We start from the raw sequence: 18,088 nt of genomic DNA, 5'->3' as shown, positions 1-18,088 counted from the left end.
ATATTAGTGCTGTCAAACGATTAATCGCATCCAAAATAAAAGTTTTTGTTTACATAATATATATGTGTGTACTGTATATTTATTATGTATAAATAAATGTATAAATATGTATGGCAATATTGGGAAATAATATTACAATTCAAAATTAATGTTTTCTATTTTAATATATTCTAACTCTAGTCTTCAGTGTCACATGATTTTTCAGAAATCATTAATATGTTAAATTGGTGCTGAAGAAACATTTCTTATTCTTGTAAATACTAAATACTACTTGTGCTGCTTAATATTTTTGTAGAAACCGTGATCTTTTTTTTTCAGGATTCTTTTATGAATAGAAAATTTCAAAAGAAAACAGCATTTATTTGAAAAATAAACTTTTTGTAGCATTATACATTTCTTTAAGCTCACTTTTATTGCACCCTTGCAGAATAAAAATATTAATTTCTTAAACAAAAAAAAAATCTTTGTGACCCCAAACTTTTGAAGGGTAGTGTAAACTGTATTATAGTAGATGTTTGGCCAGTGAGAGATTGTGTGTGTGTGTGTATATATATAAGCTTAAAAGCAAGAAATGGGCTTATTTTTAGCGTGATCATGTACCTCTGAGTTTGCCCTCCAGGAATGCTCTTGAGCTGGTGATCTGGTCCATATCAGAGCGCATGAGCACCTCCTGCTGTTTCACCATCTCTTGGCACTCCTGCTTCAGTGAGGATATCCTCTCCAGCAGATGCTCTTGCAGCAGGAAATAAGCAGCTTCAACCATCTATAAGACAAATGGCTGGGGTCAAGATCATTCATTAATAACATGAATCATTCAGAAGTGTTCTATTAATCATTCTTTGTCAGTAATCACAGCTATGGAATGGAATGTGTTTCTAGTATGCTTCTGGTTTGTTCCACCCTTTAGGAAACACCATAGGGACATTTCTGGCCTCCCTGGCCTAAAGCTATTTGGGTGTGGGGCATCCAACATGTACGTCAACATCACACCCCAATTTCAAGTATCAAGGACAGGTTCTGGAGAAACCCAATGCCATAATAGGAATTTATCTGTACAATAAATTCAGTCGGAGATCTAAAGTAGAAGATCTAAATAGGAAAGAAACGCACCGCAAACCACACTCTCCTCTTGTCTGCCCTCTTGCTCTTCAAACATGGCTGCAGTTCTTTCTCCAGATAGGGCATCAAGTCTTCCATGAACAGATTAGCAAGACCCTAAACACACACACAAGTACAGATTCAGAAATATTACACACATACATGTAGCTGAACAAACTTTGAGAGCTAACTCTTAAGTGCTAAACCCCAAATGGCACAGTTTATGTTACCTTAAACCACAGACTAGACTGAAATGAACAATAAACTGATATGATCTGTTTACATAAAACCTAAAATCAATCACTGCCCTGCCTTCAGTCATTACTCAAACACAATCCAAATAAAAGAATTTAAATAAATAGAAAATGTGACAACAGGAAACAATACTATATCATGTTAACTATGTTATAATATTTATACATATATAACGTATATAATATATAGCAATTCAAAACAGTTCAAACAATCAAAAAACAAGAATAAACTCCCACTGTGCGTGTTTATGTTGGTCAAACAACTTAATTCAATAATATTGATTAATGATATGCTGTACATGTCAGCTATTTTAATTCATCCAGTAACTGTGTACAGTATTTACCACTGAAAATATTCCAGTGTTTTACTGTGAGCTTCAGGACACTTCATGGCACATGATGTACTACCAGCAAGTTATTTAATATGTGTGAGATGCACTGACATATGTGATGTATTGATAGTTCACTGTCACGTTGCCTGTAATGGGTGAAACTATGGAGTGAGACTGCCTGTATGCAGCATTACTCAGATTCCACACAGTGCTCAGCCCTGATGTAACAGTGTGTGACTTGGAGTTTTGGAGAGTAAGTACAGATATCGCATGGGAGTCTATAATACAACATGAAAAAATTTAGGTGTGGTTTTTATACTCTACCATTTAGTGAGGAAAACAAACTCTTTGGGACAAAAACCCAATTATACCAAATATGTACAAAGAAATTAAGAATGAGCCTGTTTGGTTCTGCCCATTTAGAAATGATAAGCAATGTCATAACTGTCACATTAAATGACAAAACATGTCAATTAACAGGATTTTGTTTTAGCACGGTGTTCTACATTTCAACAGCTAGAACATTCCATGTCATACTAGAAGGGCTGTCCAAACTCGGTCCTGGAGGGCCGGTGTCCCTGCAGGACACCGGCCCTCCAGGACCGAGTTTGGACAGCCCTGTACTAGATCAATAAAAGGTGATGGTGATGGCGATGTTGTTTATTGTTAGAAAATTATTGGGGTTTTCTGACAACATGCTGTCATGTGAACCAGCACAGGATGTGAAAGGACACTTACCCGCACATCACTGCCTGTGAGCATATCCCATGATTCATACTGGCCTTTCTTCTGCCCATAGAGCTGAATGGCTTTGAGAAAAGCCTTAACCTCACATGTCTTCTTCTTGAGAAAATCTGTTGAATGGACCAAATATGATATATTTCTTCACACTACAGCTTTCACTGGTTACACCTTCCTACTGTGGTTTCATTGTAGTGAAAGTGATACCTTTGTTCTGGTGGCGAACACAGTCAGATAAGATGGAGATGAATTCAACTTGAAAGTTCTCATCTCGGAAACAGAAATAGAAATCCTGGCGGTATGGAAGTCTAAGATAAACCGGGAACTGCCCTGGCATGCCCACCACAGGAGGTGCAAAATCTTCCTGGACATCTGCATCACAACACAGCCACATTTTACTCTACCGTTATGTTTATGTAAAAAACAAATTATGTTGTTTAGAATTTTGTTTTTGTCAATTTATGAGTGTTTTAAAGTTTTTACTTTAATGTAATGCATGAAAGAATCATTCAACATAAGACGATTAAGATGCATAAAGAAAATAAATGGGGTCATTTTTGATTTCATGCCGAGGCTCTATTTCTAATTTCTATTGAAAACAAAGATATTTTTGATTAAATAAATGCAGCCTGGGTGAGCATAAGAGAATTATTCAGTACACAATTATATATTATTATTATCATTTGTCATTCCATCAGTAATGAAGGAGGTTTACAAGGAAAATTAATAATCAGTAATATTATCCATTCAACTGCAGTGACACTATTGAATGAAAAAAAAAATTAAGTGAATTGAGTTGGATAATGACACTAACTTTGTACCATAGATACTGAACTCAATAACGAAAAGACAGTCTGTCTTTATTTAAGTGTAAAATTAGCTCACTTAAAATATATGCATGTACTCTAATTGTACTCACTGTTAGTGCAAGGGCAGCACTGGTCAATCATTTCCATGTATTTCTCTTCTGTAGTCAGAATGGTGCCCCCTGTAGGCATCAGTCTGTGTAGTGGAGCTGACCCTTTTAAAAACGTCTGCAGGAAAGCAGGTAAGAGATGATGGGGTAAATGTTATCATTACCTCAGTCAGCAAAAGCTCGCTGTTAGATGGTGGATGATGGCTCATACCTTGTAGCTCTCGTAGCACTCCAGGACGTAAGTGGCACGGATTACTATATATCTAACCTTCCACCTCCTGCTGTCATCAAAGCAATGCACATTCTCTTCATACAGCACCTTTCCAGGTTCTGGAGAGGCCTGGGTAAATAACAATAACGAGTCTGTCTCAAGAGGAAGAAATGGTCATTGACTTAATGATACATATGTCTTCTTTGTATGGAGTTTATCCATACATGGGATCTGATTCCTACCCGTTGTTTGAGAAACTGTGTGCGCTCCTCTTTGCGTTGCTCAAATTCATCTCGGATCTGGGACAGGTAAGCCAGAGAATATTGTTTCCTATAAATCGGTGCAAACTCCTTCATTTTCTCGTCCACTTGCCCTGCAAGGCAACACAATCCAGAGATCATTACACTATTAAAAGATATTTGCTTAGCATGAACTCAACTTTGACTTTGCCATTATTTACTGTTTTTATTTTCAAATATGTCTTTCTATACCTGTAAGTAAGCCATCTGTAGCTTGATTTACCCACAAAACTGTAACATGATTTAACAGCGCAATTAAAACTAGCGCGAAACACACAAACTAGAGGAAACTGCTACAATAACATCTGATACAAAATAGGTACAGTCAGAAAGAGCTTAATTGGCAAGTATGTTTACACACACAAGGATTTTGTCTTGGCGACAAGAGCTTCCAGTGCAGAATAAAGTACAGACATAGTGCAACTGTTCTTGTGCCTGGCTGTTCTGGTGGTCTGTGCTTTGTAGCGCTGACCAGAGGGCAACTGTTGAAAGAGAGAGTTGGCTGGGTGTGAGGGATCCAAAGTGATTTTCTTAGCCGCTTTCCTCACTCTGGAGGTGTAAAGATCTTGGAGGTTGGGCAGAGGGAACCAATAATCTTCTCAGCAGTCCTGACTGTCTGTTGTAGTTTCTTGATATCTGATTTGGTAGCTGAACCAAACCAGACAGTTATGGATGAACACATCAATGATGGCCGAGTAGAACTGTTTCAGCTGTGGAAGGTTGAGTTTCCTCAGTTGGTGAAGGAAGTACAGCCTCTGCTGGGCCTTTTTAGCAATGGAGTCTATGTGAGTGTCCCACTTCAGGTCCTGAGAGATGGTGGTGCCCAGGAACCTGAATGACTCTGCTGCAGCCACAGTGCTGTCCATGATGGTGAGTGGAGAGGAAACTCACAGCAGACTGTCTAAATGATCTGGACGTGAGGCTCAAAAGAAGCTTTTTTTGCAGGCATTCGGACATGCATAACACATAAACATGACTTTCATGAGGCACTGTGTATGAATAATCTCCAGGCAATGGAAGGTATCACTATTATTGTTATAATATCACTATATATAATCTTAATTCTAAAATGGATATTTCCAGTTCTGGGTGCTGACTGGTCAATACAGCATATACGTGGTATAACATACAGTTTTTGATATCATAAAAAGAATACTTATTTACTTTAAACTATTGATACTACTTGTAAAGAATATTTGTGTCTTTAATATTTTATTAGTATTTATTAAGTAATAAGGCACTTTAGTCATGGCAGAAGGCTGCATGTTCTGAGTAACATTCTGACTGTTTGCATTACAGCACAACCTCTTCTCATAACTGTTTATATAATGTTTTCAAAAAGAAATATAAGAAATATATCATGACAGTCTTGAGTGAGAATCTTTTCTAACAACAACAACAAATGTATGAATTTAAAAGCATTTGTCTTGATGTAAACATTTTGCAATGTTAATAATACAGTATGTGTAATTAATCGTTTCCCTGAAACTGAACTTTCAGATTTAACACCCAAACCAGAATGTCCACTCTGAGAGGGTGTTCCTACTTTCTTAAATTCCTTGTATTATTTTTTATACGTTTTCAGATTCTTGCATTACGTAACATGCAACTAAATTTAGATGACAGCTGAGAGCTACGGCACTCACTTCCAACATATTTCACAATGGAGTGAAAGTACTGTAACAAGCTGCTCTATTATCATATTCTTGCTCTCTCTGCAGTGTACTGTACGTCTCTTCTTGCAGTCTTCTTTGAATTATTGTTTTATTTTTAAGAGAGATTAATTGTTTTGAAAGGAACTGTGGTTTGAGATTTCTTGAATTCTTGAGCTCTGACGTGTAAGATACTTGGCCTATCATAGACGTTATGACACAGCATGACCTGCAAAGCCAGTTCTGTATGAACATACCTCAACACAGACATCATTACACTTCTACAAGAGTACAAGGTTGACGGGAATGTTCGTAAACACCTTGTTTGTGAGAGTTTTTTTTTTTAACATCCTTGACAATGTGCAGCTGTTGACCACACACTCTCTTTTCACCTTAAGTGTGAAAGCACAGCACTTGAGTTTACTGTCGGCTAATTCACAGGAAGTGGTCACATTTGTGTCCCATTTGTGTTTTCATAACATAATTAACAGGATACTAAATATAAAGTCATGTAATTTGATTGATTTAGCTCTTTAGTGTGATGGAAAACCCTCACCATTTTGTTTAAATATTAGAAAAATCTAATTTTACCAACATTTTCCCTTCATTGAAATAAATAATTTCAGGGAGTGTGATGTAAAAAGTATTATTTTATTATTTTCTGAAAAAAAATGCAGAATATGTCTTTGACACTCCATGTAACCTAATATTTGAGGGAGTGATAAGCAGTACAATTGTCCACATTTAGACAAAGTTGCTCTTAGAGTCTTTATCAGATATTCATTATGGGTTTACTTACATTACCTTGTCAAAAAAAAACAAAAAAAAATCTGTATATGCTGTGGAACTAAAACAGACTGTAAAAAGTGTGGTGTTGTCCAAAAAATTTGCTAGTTAAGTCTATTGTTGGCCATTTCTGCACCAAATTTTGAATGTAATATAGGTTAATATAGATTCTATTCTATTCTATATTAACAATACTGTTATCAATCCATGTGGAACAAGGTTCAGTTACCTGAGAATGTACGGACTGGCAAAATATATACACTAGCTTGAATGCTCTGTAAATTGCTTTCAATAAAAGTGAACGTCAAATGCATAGATATAAAAATACAAATGATTAAACTTACTGTGATGGGACTAAAATATTGTAATGCTTTTACATTAGGATATGCACATCAAAATTAGTGTAACCACTTATTCAGGATTTGAGATTTAACCAAAAAATATCTGGCTGATTAAATGTAGTTTAAAAATGCATTTCAACAACACCCTCAGTACTGTAATGCTCTTTCAGCATGTTTTGTCAGCTGACAGGTCTACGGTGTTTTTCCATTTGAGCAAATAGCAAAGCTGCTTTTAATCCTTTACACTCTCTGACACACACACACACACTCACACACCAAAACCTCCACCCATATAGTTTACAATGGCCAGAAGAAGAAAATAAACCGGTTTCTGCCTCTCACTTTTCAGCTGTGCAGGTTAAGTACTGCAGTTATCTGATTGGCACTAATGATAGTCATTGTCCAATGAGGCATTTACAAGTCCAAATTCAAAAAAAAAAAAATTCTACCACTGAGAGGCCATGCAATTTAGGACAGTTGAAAACATCTTATGCATTTCAATAATATCCACCCTCTTTCTCTGCCCATATCATTGCAGTATAAAGAAAAGTTTGGAGCAACCTATTATTATTATTAACTATTTAGAAGCATCAGAAAATAAAACGTCAGTGTACAAACATCTTTTACTGCTATTTCCACACTAAAACTATTTTAAGATAAATCCCAAAACCACTTAATGACTTAGAATGACCACATAAAGTTCCTACAACACATACCTTTTATATAGTTGGATTTATTTTCATCCAGTAAACTGGATGATGCTCCCATACTGCTCTGCTTCAGGTGAGCGCTCCTATGCTCTGACGAAGAAGATTCTGTCACTGTATTTACTACTGAGGGAGAATCTGAAAGCAGGTGTTATATTTCAGGAAGGTGGGAGGGGCATGAATGAAAAAGTCACACCGGGACATTAAAGGGCTGTCTTTTAAAATCTAAAGAGCTGTCAGCCTGTGATACACAGAATGTTGTCTAGGGAGCTCATTAAGTTTTGGCACACTTCCTTTGATTTCATGGAAATAACATGCTATGTGATATGTGCTTTATACATCAGTGTTCGCTGTGTGAAATGATCAGGTTATCATTAAGTTGTCATCCAAGGTACTTCAAAGAAAAACCATGGTATGTTGTTACAGATTTGTTTGTGAAATACAATACACCTTTGACATACTAGACAGACTTGATCCCATTAAGGTCTATCACCACAGTTTCTATTCAAATGAACATACCAGTTAGTTAATTTTAGTGCATTTCAGGAAGGTCTAGACATTGTACTATGCAAATGAAACTGGTGTGGCACTAATTTATGTGAAAAGACTTTTCACAGGACAATAATTCAAGCTGATGAATCACATAAAACCTGTGGACAAACCCAAATCCTTTTTTCACCCCAAATATAAATATTAATGAAAAAAAAAAATGTTTTTACCATAATTCGTTCTTGCATTTTAATAACTCTAAAACATGTGTCCCCTTAATTACTATGACTTAATTACTGTGAAAATGATAAGATAATGTACAATCCCAAAAGTGAATTCATTAATAGTCTTAAACGTATGCTTAGTTTTCTGTTGTTTTTGAAGTAAAATGTGGCCTGGACATTTTTGTTGTTATTGTTGTTTGTGATTCACCAAAGCAATGTTCTCAATGTCAGTCTTCTCAAATTATAAGAACAATATATGATGTGAAATGTTTTATTGACGTTATAGCAACCAGGTAAAATATTGAAGCGAAAATGAAGTGGAATAGAAAATCGGATCAAGTAAGATCAATATAAACCTTTGAGAGGGTCTTTATAAATATTTTTAGAGATTAAAAATGTAAAAACCATAGAATAACAGTCAATACTGCATCAGTGTCAGCATAGAATGATTAATAAAATACTGTATGCCCGTAATGGGTCAAAGCCTCAGTGCAATCCACAAAAAAACATCAAGCAAACTGGAACAACCCTTTTCATTCAGATGAAACTGTTGTTTCTTATCCACAACTTATCAAGTTGTCATGGAAACAAACTTTCTAAAGCAAACAGGAAAATTCAACAATAAAAACAGCCAAAGAAAAAAGCAGGTGACCTTTGTGCGGTCCAAGCTCTGGCTTGGTTTCATGAATATCTGAAATCAGAGAGTTTGACGTCGCTCTGAGCTGACAGCGCTGCTCTGAAGGGCGGACGAGTATGTAGGCACGCTGTATTTTGTAAGCACTTCCTTAAACTGTGCCAGGATGGCGTCAGTCCGCACGCCTGTTGGGTCAAAGTGTGTGCGGCTGACTCTGAACCCGGCCTCTGTGAGATACTGCAGGAACTTATTGAGCCTGAGGAACAGAGCTTAGTGTCAGATCCTGCTTGCATTATGGCATTTGTATCACTGTACAGCAATATATGACAGTGTATAGAGAGGTTTGCGCTGACTAACTTGGGCATGTTCATGCCGCGGATGCTGTGCCGATGGATGCTGTAGTAGAACGCTGGATGCTCCAAAGATGTATCTGCTTTGATTTTCTTCAGCACATTCCCAGAGTCCTCCCCTGTGGTCTTTCTTTTCCCTGAATAAAAAAAAGATGCACCATATTTTCTATACAATCTATCCACTTCAATTTTTATTCTACCATAAATTCCACTTAAAGGCATAGTTCACCCAAGCACGTTTGAGCTTCCATTTAGCATATTTGATGATCTCTATATATGTGCACTGATCAGTGTTTATCTGTGTTCAACACATGATCATGTCTCTACAGAAGACTTGGATTAAACTATGGATTCACATGGATTACTTTTATGCTCTCTTTGTGAAATTTTTGGTGTAATGGCCTTGCAGTGGAGGGACAGATATCTGTTAGGTTTCATTAAAAATATCTTCATTTGTGTTTCAAAGATAAACGTAAGGCTTATGGGTTTGGAAAGACATGAGGGTGAGTAAATGATGACAGATGTTTAATTTTTGGATGACTATCCCTTTAATATTGGATAACTAGGAAAAGTTAAATCCCTGAGAGTAGGGAGGAGAACAGCAGATAAAAAAAATGTTGATAAAGCAACAAATACCTGATTGGTCAGATGGATCTACTTCTTCAACCTTCTGTAAAGTTTTTATGACCACACCACACTCCACTAGAGACAAAGATGTGTCAAAATTAACAGAATAATATTAAATTAAATTAAAGTCAATGCCCCGTTGTTAAAAAAGCTGATTCATCGTCTCCAGTTGGACTGAATGTTAAGTGACGGACAAAATCTTGCACACCCAAACACACCTTGGTTGGAGAGGGCAGAGTATCCCGGGACAGGGAAAAGCTTGAGAGTGGTGCAGTCAGCTTCACAGATGAGAGTCTTCACCAGAGGCTGGATGTCTTCCATATTGTGCTGCACTGCCGCCACCAACATCCGCCTCAGAAATCCAGTGTTAAACAAAGGACCAGCCCTGATGGATGAAACAACGAATACAAAAGGGGAAAAGGAAGAAAATTTAAGAGCAATTAATGAAGGAATTACACATAATCAAGTGTTTTTATGAACAAAAAAAAAAAATTATGAATGACACCATCTCACCAAAGTGGTCCAAGCTCTACTGCAGTTTTTCCTGGCATACTCCCATGGCACTGGCAAGGCAGCTGTCTGTACAGGTTTTCTGTTAATACCACAAGCAGAAATGTGATTATTTATGCTAAGACGTTATGCATTTGACAGCTTTACATTTGATCAGTTCAAGCATTCCTTGGGAATCAAACCCATGACCTTGCCATTACTGGCTCAACTGTTTGGGCTACAGGAAAACTATCAGGATGCAGCTATTTGTTTGTCTAAATGCCTTGTCACCTTCCACCATGCTTCCTGGCTTGAGGAACACTCTTTCTTCACACCACTGGCAATGCAACAGCTGCCGCAGTTTCTTAGCAGACTCATCTGCCTGGGTGGGCCCTCTGAGAACTCGCACCACCACGAGGACAAAGTGCTCAAGAGCCACGGCCAATAGCACCTCGATCCCTTTGTTACAGCGTGCAGCAGCACTGCAAGTACATGCATTAAAAAGACACTCAAATAAATTAAATTTGTGTTTGGTGATTCATTAGAGAAAAACCTGCCCACCTGGCCACTGATGCCAATATCATACGTGCTGCGAGCTCCCTGTAATACTCGGTTCGGACAATCTGGCAGCCGTAATGCCGAAGCGTCACATTCAGGGATTTGGAGTAAAGCGAACCAGTGTCTGTCGACGTCACCGAGACTATGCCCAAGTTCCGAACATTGCGAAAAGCAGCATCCAGATAGTTTACAGCCGTTCCAAATGGGTCAAGGTGTCTGATTTAAAGACAAGAATGTGGTGAGACAAGATATTTGCAAAAAACAATCATGGGTACAATGTTTTTAGTCATTATTTTTCAGTCTCTTACTTACATGTAGTCAAAGGGTCTCAGGTGCAGGATGACATTGGCGTCCATCTTCACCACCTCTACTGAAGCAATGGGTGAGTCTGCATCTCCCGCTCCATCTAGCTGCCGGCCCGTTCGATTCCCCTCTACTCGGATGTGGTTCAGATGACAATTCTCCTTAATCATGTTAACGCAAGCTTCGTTTATGTCATTTATAGTAACCTTTACAGTGTTACGCAGATGCTTTGCCCACTGCAAACCCATGATACCTACAAAAGGGATCAATATGTTATGATGTGGTATACTTTAATTTTTATCAAATAATTTAGAGCAAAACCTGAGCAGTGATATTATCATCATGAGCTATTAGCTATTAGTAGATTTCCTACCAGTGGCTCCAAAGGCATCGAGACATTCGAGTGGATTCCTCTCCTCAGCAAGAATAGCGAGAGAGCAGAACACCAGCTGCCTACAACAATTACATACAGATAATGTTTATTTATTTAGCATTTTTTTGACTCTATTATAGGATTTTCCAACAGGATGTCCTTGACCCATAGGACCCGAATATTTTTTTTCTAAATTGTATATATTTTTTATGAAAAAATAAATACAATATTAAATATTATTTAATTTATAAAATAGGTATTAAATTATTTTTAGCATTAAAATATATATTAAGCAAATTTCAACCAAAGTTACATTTAAGATGCTAAAGAACAAATAAATATTTAATGTTGGCAGGACAATATACAATCCGATAATAAGTTGTTTTGCAGAAAAAAAGAACAATTCTAAAACCTGTTTGTCTTCATCTTGCGGCTGAAGTAGGTGTCTGTCTTCTGGGGAGTGGTGTGGTTGGGCAGGAGCTGGACATTTGTGCCCAACTCTTTCATAATCTCATAAGCCTGTCCACCTGGGACTGAGAAAGATGTAGAAAATCAAAATGGACAAATTATTTCCAATTAACGCAGCTAAATGCGTACGCACATATTGTAATGAATAGAAGTGTTTTATTGTTACAGATGCCTCCTGTAAGACTTTACTTTAAACTGCAAACCAAAGGCCTAATCATGAACAACCACAAGGGGATCTTCTACAGAATGTTACTCCAGAACACATTGATCCTGAAAACGTGAGTGCTTTATGGTTTAGGTTAGATTTGACTATTCTTACCCTACCTGAATACACATGGTTTAAATGCAAGATAAAAGACACGCAAAAAAAAAACAAAAAAAACTCGAATGGAACCATCTACATTATTCCACATCAACAAACTGGTATCTAGTACAGGCAGTTCTCCTTGAATGGCAAGTCTGGCACTCTGTCAACATCAACAGAGTAAAGGCTCACCAGGGTCTTCAAAGGGGACATCCGAGCTGCCTGAATAACTGGCCTCCGTCTCACCCTTGTTGATGTGGCGTTTGAGATGACTGATCATGTCTGTCTTGCGAGCAATAGTGACAGAGCAAACCACACAATGGTAGTGAGCCACCAGTCTGCCTTGAGTCTGGAGATGAGATAAAAACATACATTAATAGATCCATTCCAGAGGATCTCTTTTCTGATTAATAGGCACAGATAAAAGCTTTTCGATCCATCTATACTTCCAAGTATCTTTAAAGCAACCAAGTTAACTAAAACAGCATGGACGCATTAAATTAATCAAAAGAGACAATAAAGATATTTATAAAGTTACAAAGGATTTCTATTTCAAATAAATGCTGCTCATGTGAACTTTCTATTCACCAAATCATAGTTTCCACAAAAACATTAAAGGGGTCCTATTATGCTCTTTTACAAAGTCTTGGTTTTGTTTTGGGGGTGTACTAGAACAGGCTCTCATACTAGGTTGTTCGAAAAACACATTATTTTTCACATATTTTAGATTATTACAACACCTCTCTCCCCAGTCTGGCATGAACGGCTGGAAATTCGAATAGTAACTGAATCAAATGAAGGCCCGCCTTCTGAAATATGAAATGTGCTGTGATTGGTTAGCTGGGCCAGTGAGTGTTGTGATTGGCACCACTCGGCGCCTGGTCGGGAAATGTCATGCCCCTTACCATAGCTGCCATGCGAGCTTCAGTGTAAATATTGCATCAATATCAAATCAATTTGAGCGCGATTTAAACCCGGATGATTGTAACCACTCTAAGTTCGTCTGTCTTGGGAAAGCTAGCGTGTCTCAGACATAGTGATAACACTCGTTGCCTTCTCTAGTGCAGCTCAACCAGGTCTCGTCCCATTCGACGATATTTGTGATATCACAAATCCCCGAAAATATGCGTTGTAGTCCAAACGAGTCAGTTCGTTGTAGTTTTTGAAAAGTGATTTCTGTTAAATAAAATATCTCCTTTTGAACTGGACTTTGAGCTTTGTAACTTTGCAGATCTTTTTTATGCTCAAACAGCAACATTACAGACTAACTAAAGTTGAAAAAGTGAAAACGCATAATAGGACCCCTTTAAGCAGCACAACATTGATCATTTCAATATTGATAATAATAACAATTGTTTCTTGAACACCAAATCAGTATATTAGAATGATTTCTGAAAGATCGTGTGACTCTGAAGACACAGGTGTAACAGCTGCTGAAAATCCAGCTTTGTTGTCAGCTTACTGACCCCAAACTTCTGTGTGTGTGTGTGTGTGTGTGTGTGTGTGTGTTTGTGTATAGTAGTGAGGTTCTATCATTGTATGAACAGGTAAATCTCCTCTCCTTAAGAATCACAATTATCTATTATAAATAAGGCATCTATACCATCACTTTTAAACATTTACATTTGGTCTCTTCTGCCATGTCAATATATTTGCAGCCCAGGGGTGTTAATGCAAAGAAAAAAAATCATAAGCCTGATCTTACCTGGTCAGAGCCTAGACTGGACTTGAGTTGTCGGCAAGGTAGATGACAGATGCACATCCTTTGGCCTGTAGGAGGGGAGTCAAAGTTCATTTTCCCCAAGCAACATTTTCACACATGTATTAGCTGATACCTGAGGTGCCAGCTTTCAAATGCTTGTTGGGAAAAACAATTTCAGAGGTGCCAAAGGGAACCTAAAGACTATGTACCTTCAAATTCCACATAAACTTTCCAGTGCAGGTTCTGCAGATGTCGTCTAAGCTTGTGACTGTAACAGGCCTTGAATTTCTCTTCTGCACACAATGGACAAGACTTCCTCCCAGCTGTCGAAATCAATGAACATATTTGTTAGCTTTCGATCCAAGTGGTCTGCTGTTGGTGTTAATAAACAGACAGAACAAACAGATACTCTGGTTTCTGTACCTCCATTTAAATCCACAAGCCCTTCGAGCCCTTCCAGTGTAGTTTGGATAGACACATGTCTCTCTGAAACAGAGACGGACAATTTCAAAAATTTAACGGTAACACTTTACAATAAGGTTCATTAGTTAACATTAATTAACTACTTTAGTTAACATGAACTAAGCATGAACAATACTTCTACAGTATTTATTCATCTTAGCTAATGTTAATTTCAACATTTACAAATGCATTACTAAAATCAAAAGTTGTTCTTGTTAACATTAGTTAATGCACTGTGAATTAACATGAACTAACAATGAACGACTGTATTTTCATTAACTAACATTAACAAAGATTAATAGATACAGTAAAAAAATGTACTGTTCATTGTTTGTTCGTGTTGTTTAATACATCAACTAACATTAACTAATGGAACCTTATTGTAAAGTGTTACCGAGTTAACAATACTCAAGGACATCATGCCTGGGGAGTATAATAATTATCATAGGGTGCCAAAAATACTGTTGAATATTTACCAGACACAACAGTGGAGGATGCTTGTCCATTTTTGTCCTCTATTTTCACTGTATTAGTTGAGGCTTCATGAATAGGCATTTGCTCACATGCCTCAGATTCAGCAAGCATCTTATTAGCATCACTCTCAGAATCTGTTGAGACAAACAAAGCCAAATTCACACTTCAGCAAAATACTGTATATTGGAGCAAACTTAAAGACAAGCCAGTTTTTCATTTGCATTAAAAGAAATAATCAATTATAAATATTTAACCATTAAAAATATTATTTTCACTTTTGCTAAAAAAAATAAAATAAAAATAAAAATCTTAATGGCCAAACAGATTCTTTTGTTTTATGAATGTCACATTAAAATTGCTTTGGTATCTTATCTTAATTTTTTTTGAAAATATTACATATTAAAATCTATTATATTTTAAACAAGGAGTGAAATAATAATTTTAGTATTAATGTGTGAACAATGTGGATTGGTTAGATTTGCTCACATATAAAAAAAATATAAAGTGAAAGTGACATGACATGTGGCCAAGTATGGTGACCCATACTCGGAATTAGTGCTCTGCATTTATCCCATCCAAAGTGCACACACACACACACAGCAGTGAACACACACACACACCGTGAACATACACCCGGAGCAGTTGGCAGCTTTTTTTTTTTTTTGCTGCGGCGCCCGGGGAGCAGTTGGGGGTTCGGTGCCTTGCTCAAGGGCACCTCAGTCGTGGTATTGAAGGTGGGAGAAAGCGCTGTACATTCACTCCCCCCACCTACAATCCCTGCCGGTACGAGACTCGAACCCGCAACCTTTGGGTTACGAGTCCGACTTTCTAACCATTAGGCCACAACTTCCCTTTTTTGGAAACACCAGCCAACTTCCCACGATTTACTGTACTATATTACAGTAAATCATAATTATTACATAAAATGTTATGAGGTACTAAGCCATTTGTTACATTAAAAAAAAAAATCAAAACTATGATATAAAAAGTCGATAATATCAGATTTTAATCTCACATTTTATGACATATAATCTCATAATTTCGATTTTTAAGTCATAATTATGATTTACCAAATAATTTCCCAATACCTCCACAGGAAATGGGAGATTTACATTTCCTTTTAAACTAAAAAAAAAAAAAGACGTTTGGTTCGAATGGATTATGTTTGGGCTTTTAGTGGTCGGAGAAATTACAGAAAAGTGATCAATGATGGATTTTAGCACACCGATCGCCTTGCAGACAACTGTAGTGAAGAAGACTATGAAAATTCAACAACTATACTGGAGCAGATTTTAATCTCACATTTTATGACATATAATCTCATAATTTCGATTTTTAAGTCATAATTATGATTTACCAAATAATTTCCCAATACCTCCACAGGAAATGGGAGATTTACATTTCCTTTTAAACTAAAAAAAAAAAAAGACGTTTTGTTCGAATGGATTATGTTTGGGCTTTTAGTGGTCGGAGAAATTACAGAAAAGTGATCAATGATGGATTTTAGCAAATTATCGCTCTTGCAGACAACTGTAGTGAAGAAGACTATGAAAATTCAACAACTATACTGGAGCGCCCTCGTATGTTAGCCAATGCACATTTCCATGGAGTAAACAATCCCGCTTTCTGAGGCTGGTGTTTCCAAGCAGAACGGCCCTAGTGCGGAGCTCCGCGACAAGACCATTGCTACATACAATACTGTTATTTACAGTTTATTGTTCAATTCAGAGAATGCATCGATTGATTTAGTATTTGTAATCTCTCTTCATGCCAGTTGTCTGTCGATATGCGCTGAGATACAGAGACGTTTTGAATATTTACAATATTTACACCTAGGTCCTGTGGTGGAGCTCCGTGAGGAGGCCTATATTTACTTCAGCAGTTTTGAAGTCGTATTAACAATAAATTGCATATAAATACAAAATTACTAAATTCTGAGTGTTATTTAAGGAACCTTCAAAACACGTCGAAATCATTTTATCATTATTAATTCAAATTATTTTGCCTTTTATATTGGCGTCCTGGTGAAGTTGCTCAGTGTCCTCTCCCTTGAGCTCCGCCATTTTCCCAAACAAGCGTACGTAGAATTCGTACGCATTGAGCGTTGTGGGCGCGTACCAATCGTCTTCTCTCAAACTACGCGAGCTGAAAAGAGAGCGGAAGTGAACTCAACCAGGCAACTGGCAGACAGTACAAGTGGCGAAGTGAACTGCTGTCATTGCTTCAGAATTTTCTTCTCTTTCTGTCATTCAGCATCGTATTTAACAACATTCCTCCCATTTTTGGTAGGTAAACCTCTTTCACTTGTAGTAGACTCTTAATTTCCATCAGTTCCTCGGTATGATAAGATTTTAAGTTGTAAACATTAAGGAAGGTCGGGACAAATGTGATATGTTGTAAATAATCGGTTGTAATTTTTGTCACAAGTGTATTTCTGTATGACTTAAAGTTGGCACATATTCATAAGTTCCTACATATTCAGTGACGAGATATAATTGGGGTGTTTCAGTTCAGTTGATCCATATTGGCGTTATCTGTTCCTCAAGGATGAATTGGATTTCTGTCTGGGATTTGCTGATATGCAGCTCTTGGGAGAAAACCTGTTTTCCTTGTACTTAGTTCTTACTAGAAAGGCACTCTTAGGTACAACATTTTTGTATTAAAAGTTTCCAATGTTGTTAAGTTTTTCATATTCAGTTATGTGTTATCCTTTATGAGTTATTCTTTATGATTTCTTTATTGATACTCTTCATCATTTGCGTTTATTATATTCCGCAGCCGTAGTATTTTTCTCCTCGATTTGACATATAAAGGTACATCTTGTTATGATTAGAAGGTGTTTTCGGGTAGGATGATGGAAACTTTGTTCTTAAAAAATATTTTGTCTATGTAAAGGATGTCTTTTGTCTTTCCATTTCACGTGATGCTCTTTTCCAAGAGCTGGTATTTGCAAGATGATATTTGAAGATTGCTTAACTCTGTTGTTTCTGCTAAAAGGATGTAAAACCACAACCCATGTCTCTATTTTTATCTGACTTCTACCTACTGCATTTCACAGGTCATGTCAACGTGACCTAGTCCTGACCTTAATTCAGCTTAGGTAGTAATATTTGACAACAGGTAAATAACGACATAATGGGTAAATTCGTTTGACATTTATGATCCAGACAAAAACATCTGCTGATGTTGTAAGAAGATGTTAGTTTTCCAGTATATATATATATATATATATATATATATATATATCATCTTAGCTTTTTCTTTTCTTCTGCTCGCTTCACATGCTTCAAAGAT

At 36.9% G+C, this 18,088-nt stretch overlaps 3 protein-coding genes across 6 annotated transcripts in view; 1 reads left to right on the top strand and 2 right to left on the bottom strand.

Moving 5' to 3' along the window:
* Positions 1-7,446, bottom strand: part of LOC107696086 (protein Niban-like) — a 10,864-nt gene extending 3,418 nt beyond the window's left edge. Inside the window, exons 1-8 of the mRNA XM_016496258.1 lie at positions 7,347-7,446; positions 3,795-3,925; positions 3,553-3,681; positions 3,345-3,459; positions 2,633-2,797; positions 2,423-2,538; positions 1,111-1,215; positions 601-763 (exon numbers count right to left, since the gene is read on the bottom strand). Of these exons, the coding sequence (XP_016351744.1) occupies positions 601-763; positions 1,111-1,215; positions 2,423-2,538; positions 2,633-2,797; positions 3,345-3,459; positions 3,553-3,681; positions 3,795-3,925; positions 7,347-7,398 (976 nt within the window). The 5' untranslated portion in view covers positions 7,399-7,446. The remainder of the gene's footprint in view (positions 1-600; positions 764-1,110; positions 1,216-2,422; positions 2,539-2,632; positions 2,798-3,344; positions 3,460-3,552; positions 3,682-3,794; positions 3,926-7,346) is intronic.
* Positions 7,447-8,270: 824 nt separating this feature from the next.
* Positions 8,271-16,919, bottom strand: LOC107696150 (TRMT1-like protein). Its single transcript, XM_016496351.1, has 16 exons — positions 16,800-16,919; positions 14,797-14,928; positions 14,282-14,344; positions 14,068-14,181; positions 13,862-13,926; positions 12,349-12,505; positions 11,797-11,917; positions 11,385-11,464; positions 11,021-11,264; positions 10,712-10,924; positions 10,442-10,632; positions 10,175-10,253; positions 9,880-10,046; positions 9,671-9,736; positions 9,042-9,171; positions 8,271-8,940 (listed from the first exon to the last, which is right to left on the bottom strand). Exons 1-16 carry the CDS (start codon positions 16,855-16,857, stop codon positions 8,748-8,750), a joined length of 2,073 nt encoding a protein of 690 aa, XP_016351837.1. The 5' UTR covers positions 16,858-16,919; the 3' UTR covers positions 8,271-8,747.
* A 43-nt stretch (positions 16,920-16,962) lies between these two features.
* Positions 16,963-18,088, top strand: part of LOC107696141 (transcriptional protein SWT1-like) — a 29,461-nt gene continuing 28,335 nt past the window's right edge. For 2 of the 4 annotated variants that reach the window (XM_016496337.1, XM_016496336.1), the window contains exons 1-2: positions 16,963-17,079; positions 17,853-17,914. The gene's annotated coding sequence lies outside the window, so the exon portion shown is untranslated. The remainder of the gene's footprint in view (positions 17,080-17,852; positions 17,915-18,088) is intronic. The other 2 variants (XM_016496335.1, XM_016496334.1) reach the window with 1 other exon arrangement.

Source organism: Sinocyclocheilus anshuiensis, unplaced genomic scaffold, assembly GCF_001515605.1.
Source record: "Sinocyclocheilus anshuiensis isolate Anshui unplaced genomic scaffold, SAMN03320099.WGS_v1.1 scaffold306, whole genome shotgun sequence".
In the NCBI taxonomy this organism is placed as follows: domain Eukaryota; kingdom Metazoa; phylum Chordata; class Actinopteri; order Cypriniformes; family Cyprinidae; genus Sinocyclocheilus; species Sinocyclocheilus anshuiensis.
Note: the sequence above shows the minus strand (reverse complement) of the source record. Positions and strands in the feature narration are given on the sequence as shown.

Excerpts from the sequence above, each read along its gene's own strand:
- LOC107696150 (XM_016496351.1), bottom strand. The coding sequence starts at position 16,857 with ATGGCGGAGCTCAAGGGAGAGGACACTGAGCAACTTCACCAGGACGCC. Across the intron at positions 14,345-14,796 it reads ATCCTCCACTGTTGTGTCTG|AGAGACATGTGTCTATCCAA; the intron begins GTAAATATTCAA and ends TCTCTGTTTCAG. Across the intron at positions 10,047-10,174 it reads GTAGAGCTTGGACCACTTTG|GGCTGGTCCTTTGTTTAACA; the intron begins GTGAGATGGTGT and ends TTCATCCATCAG.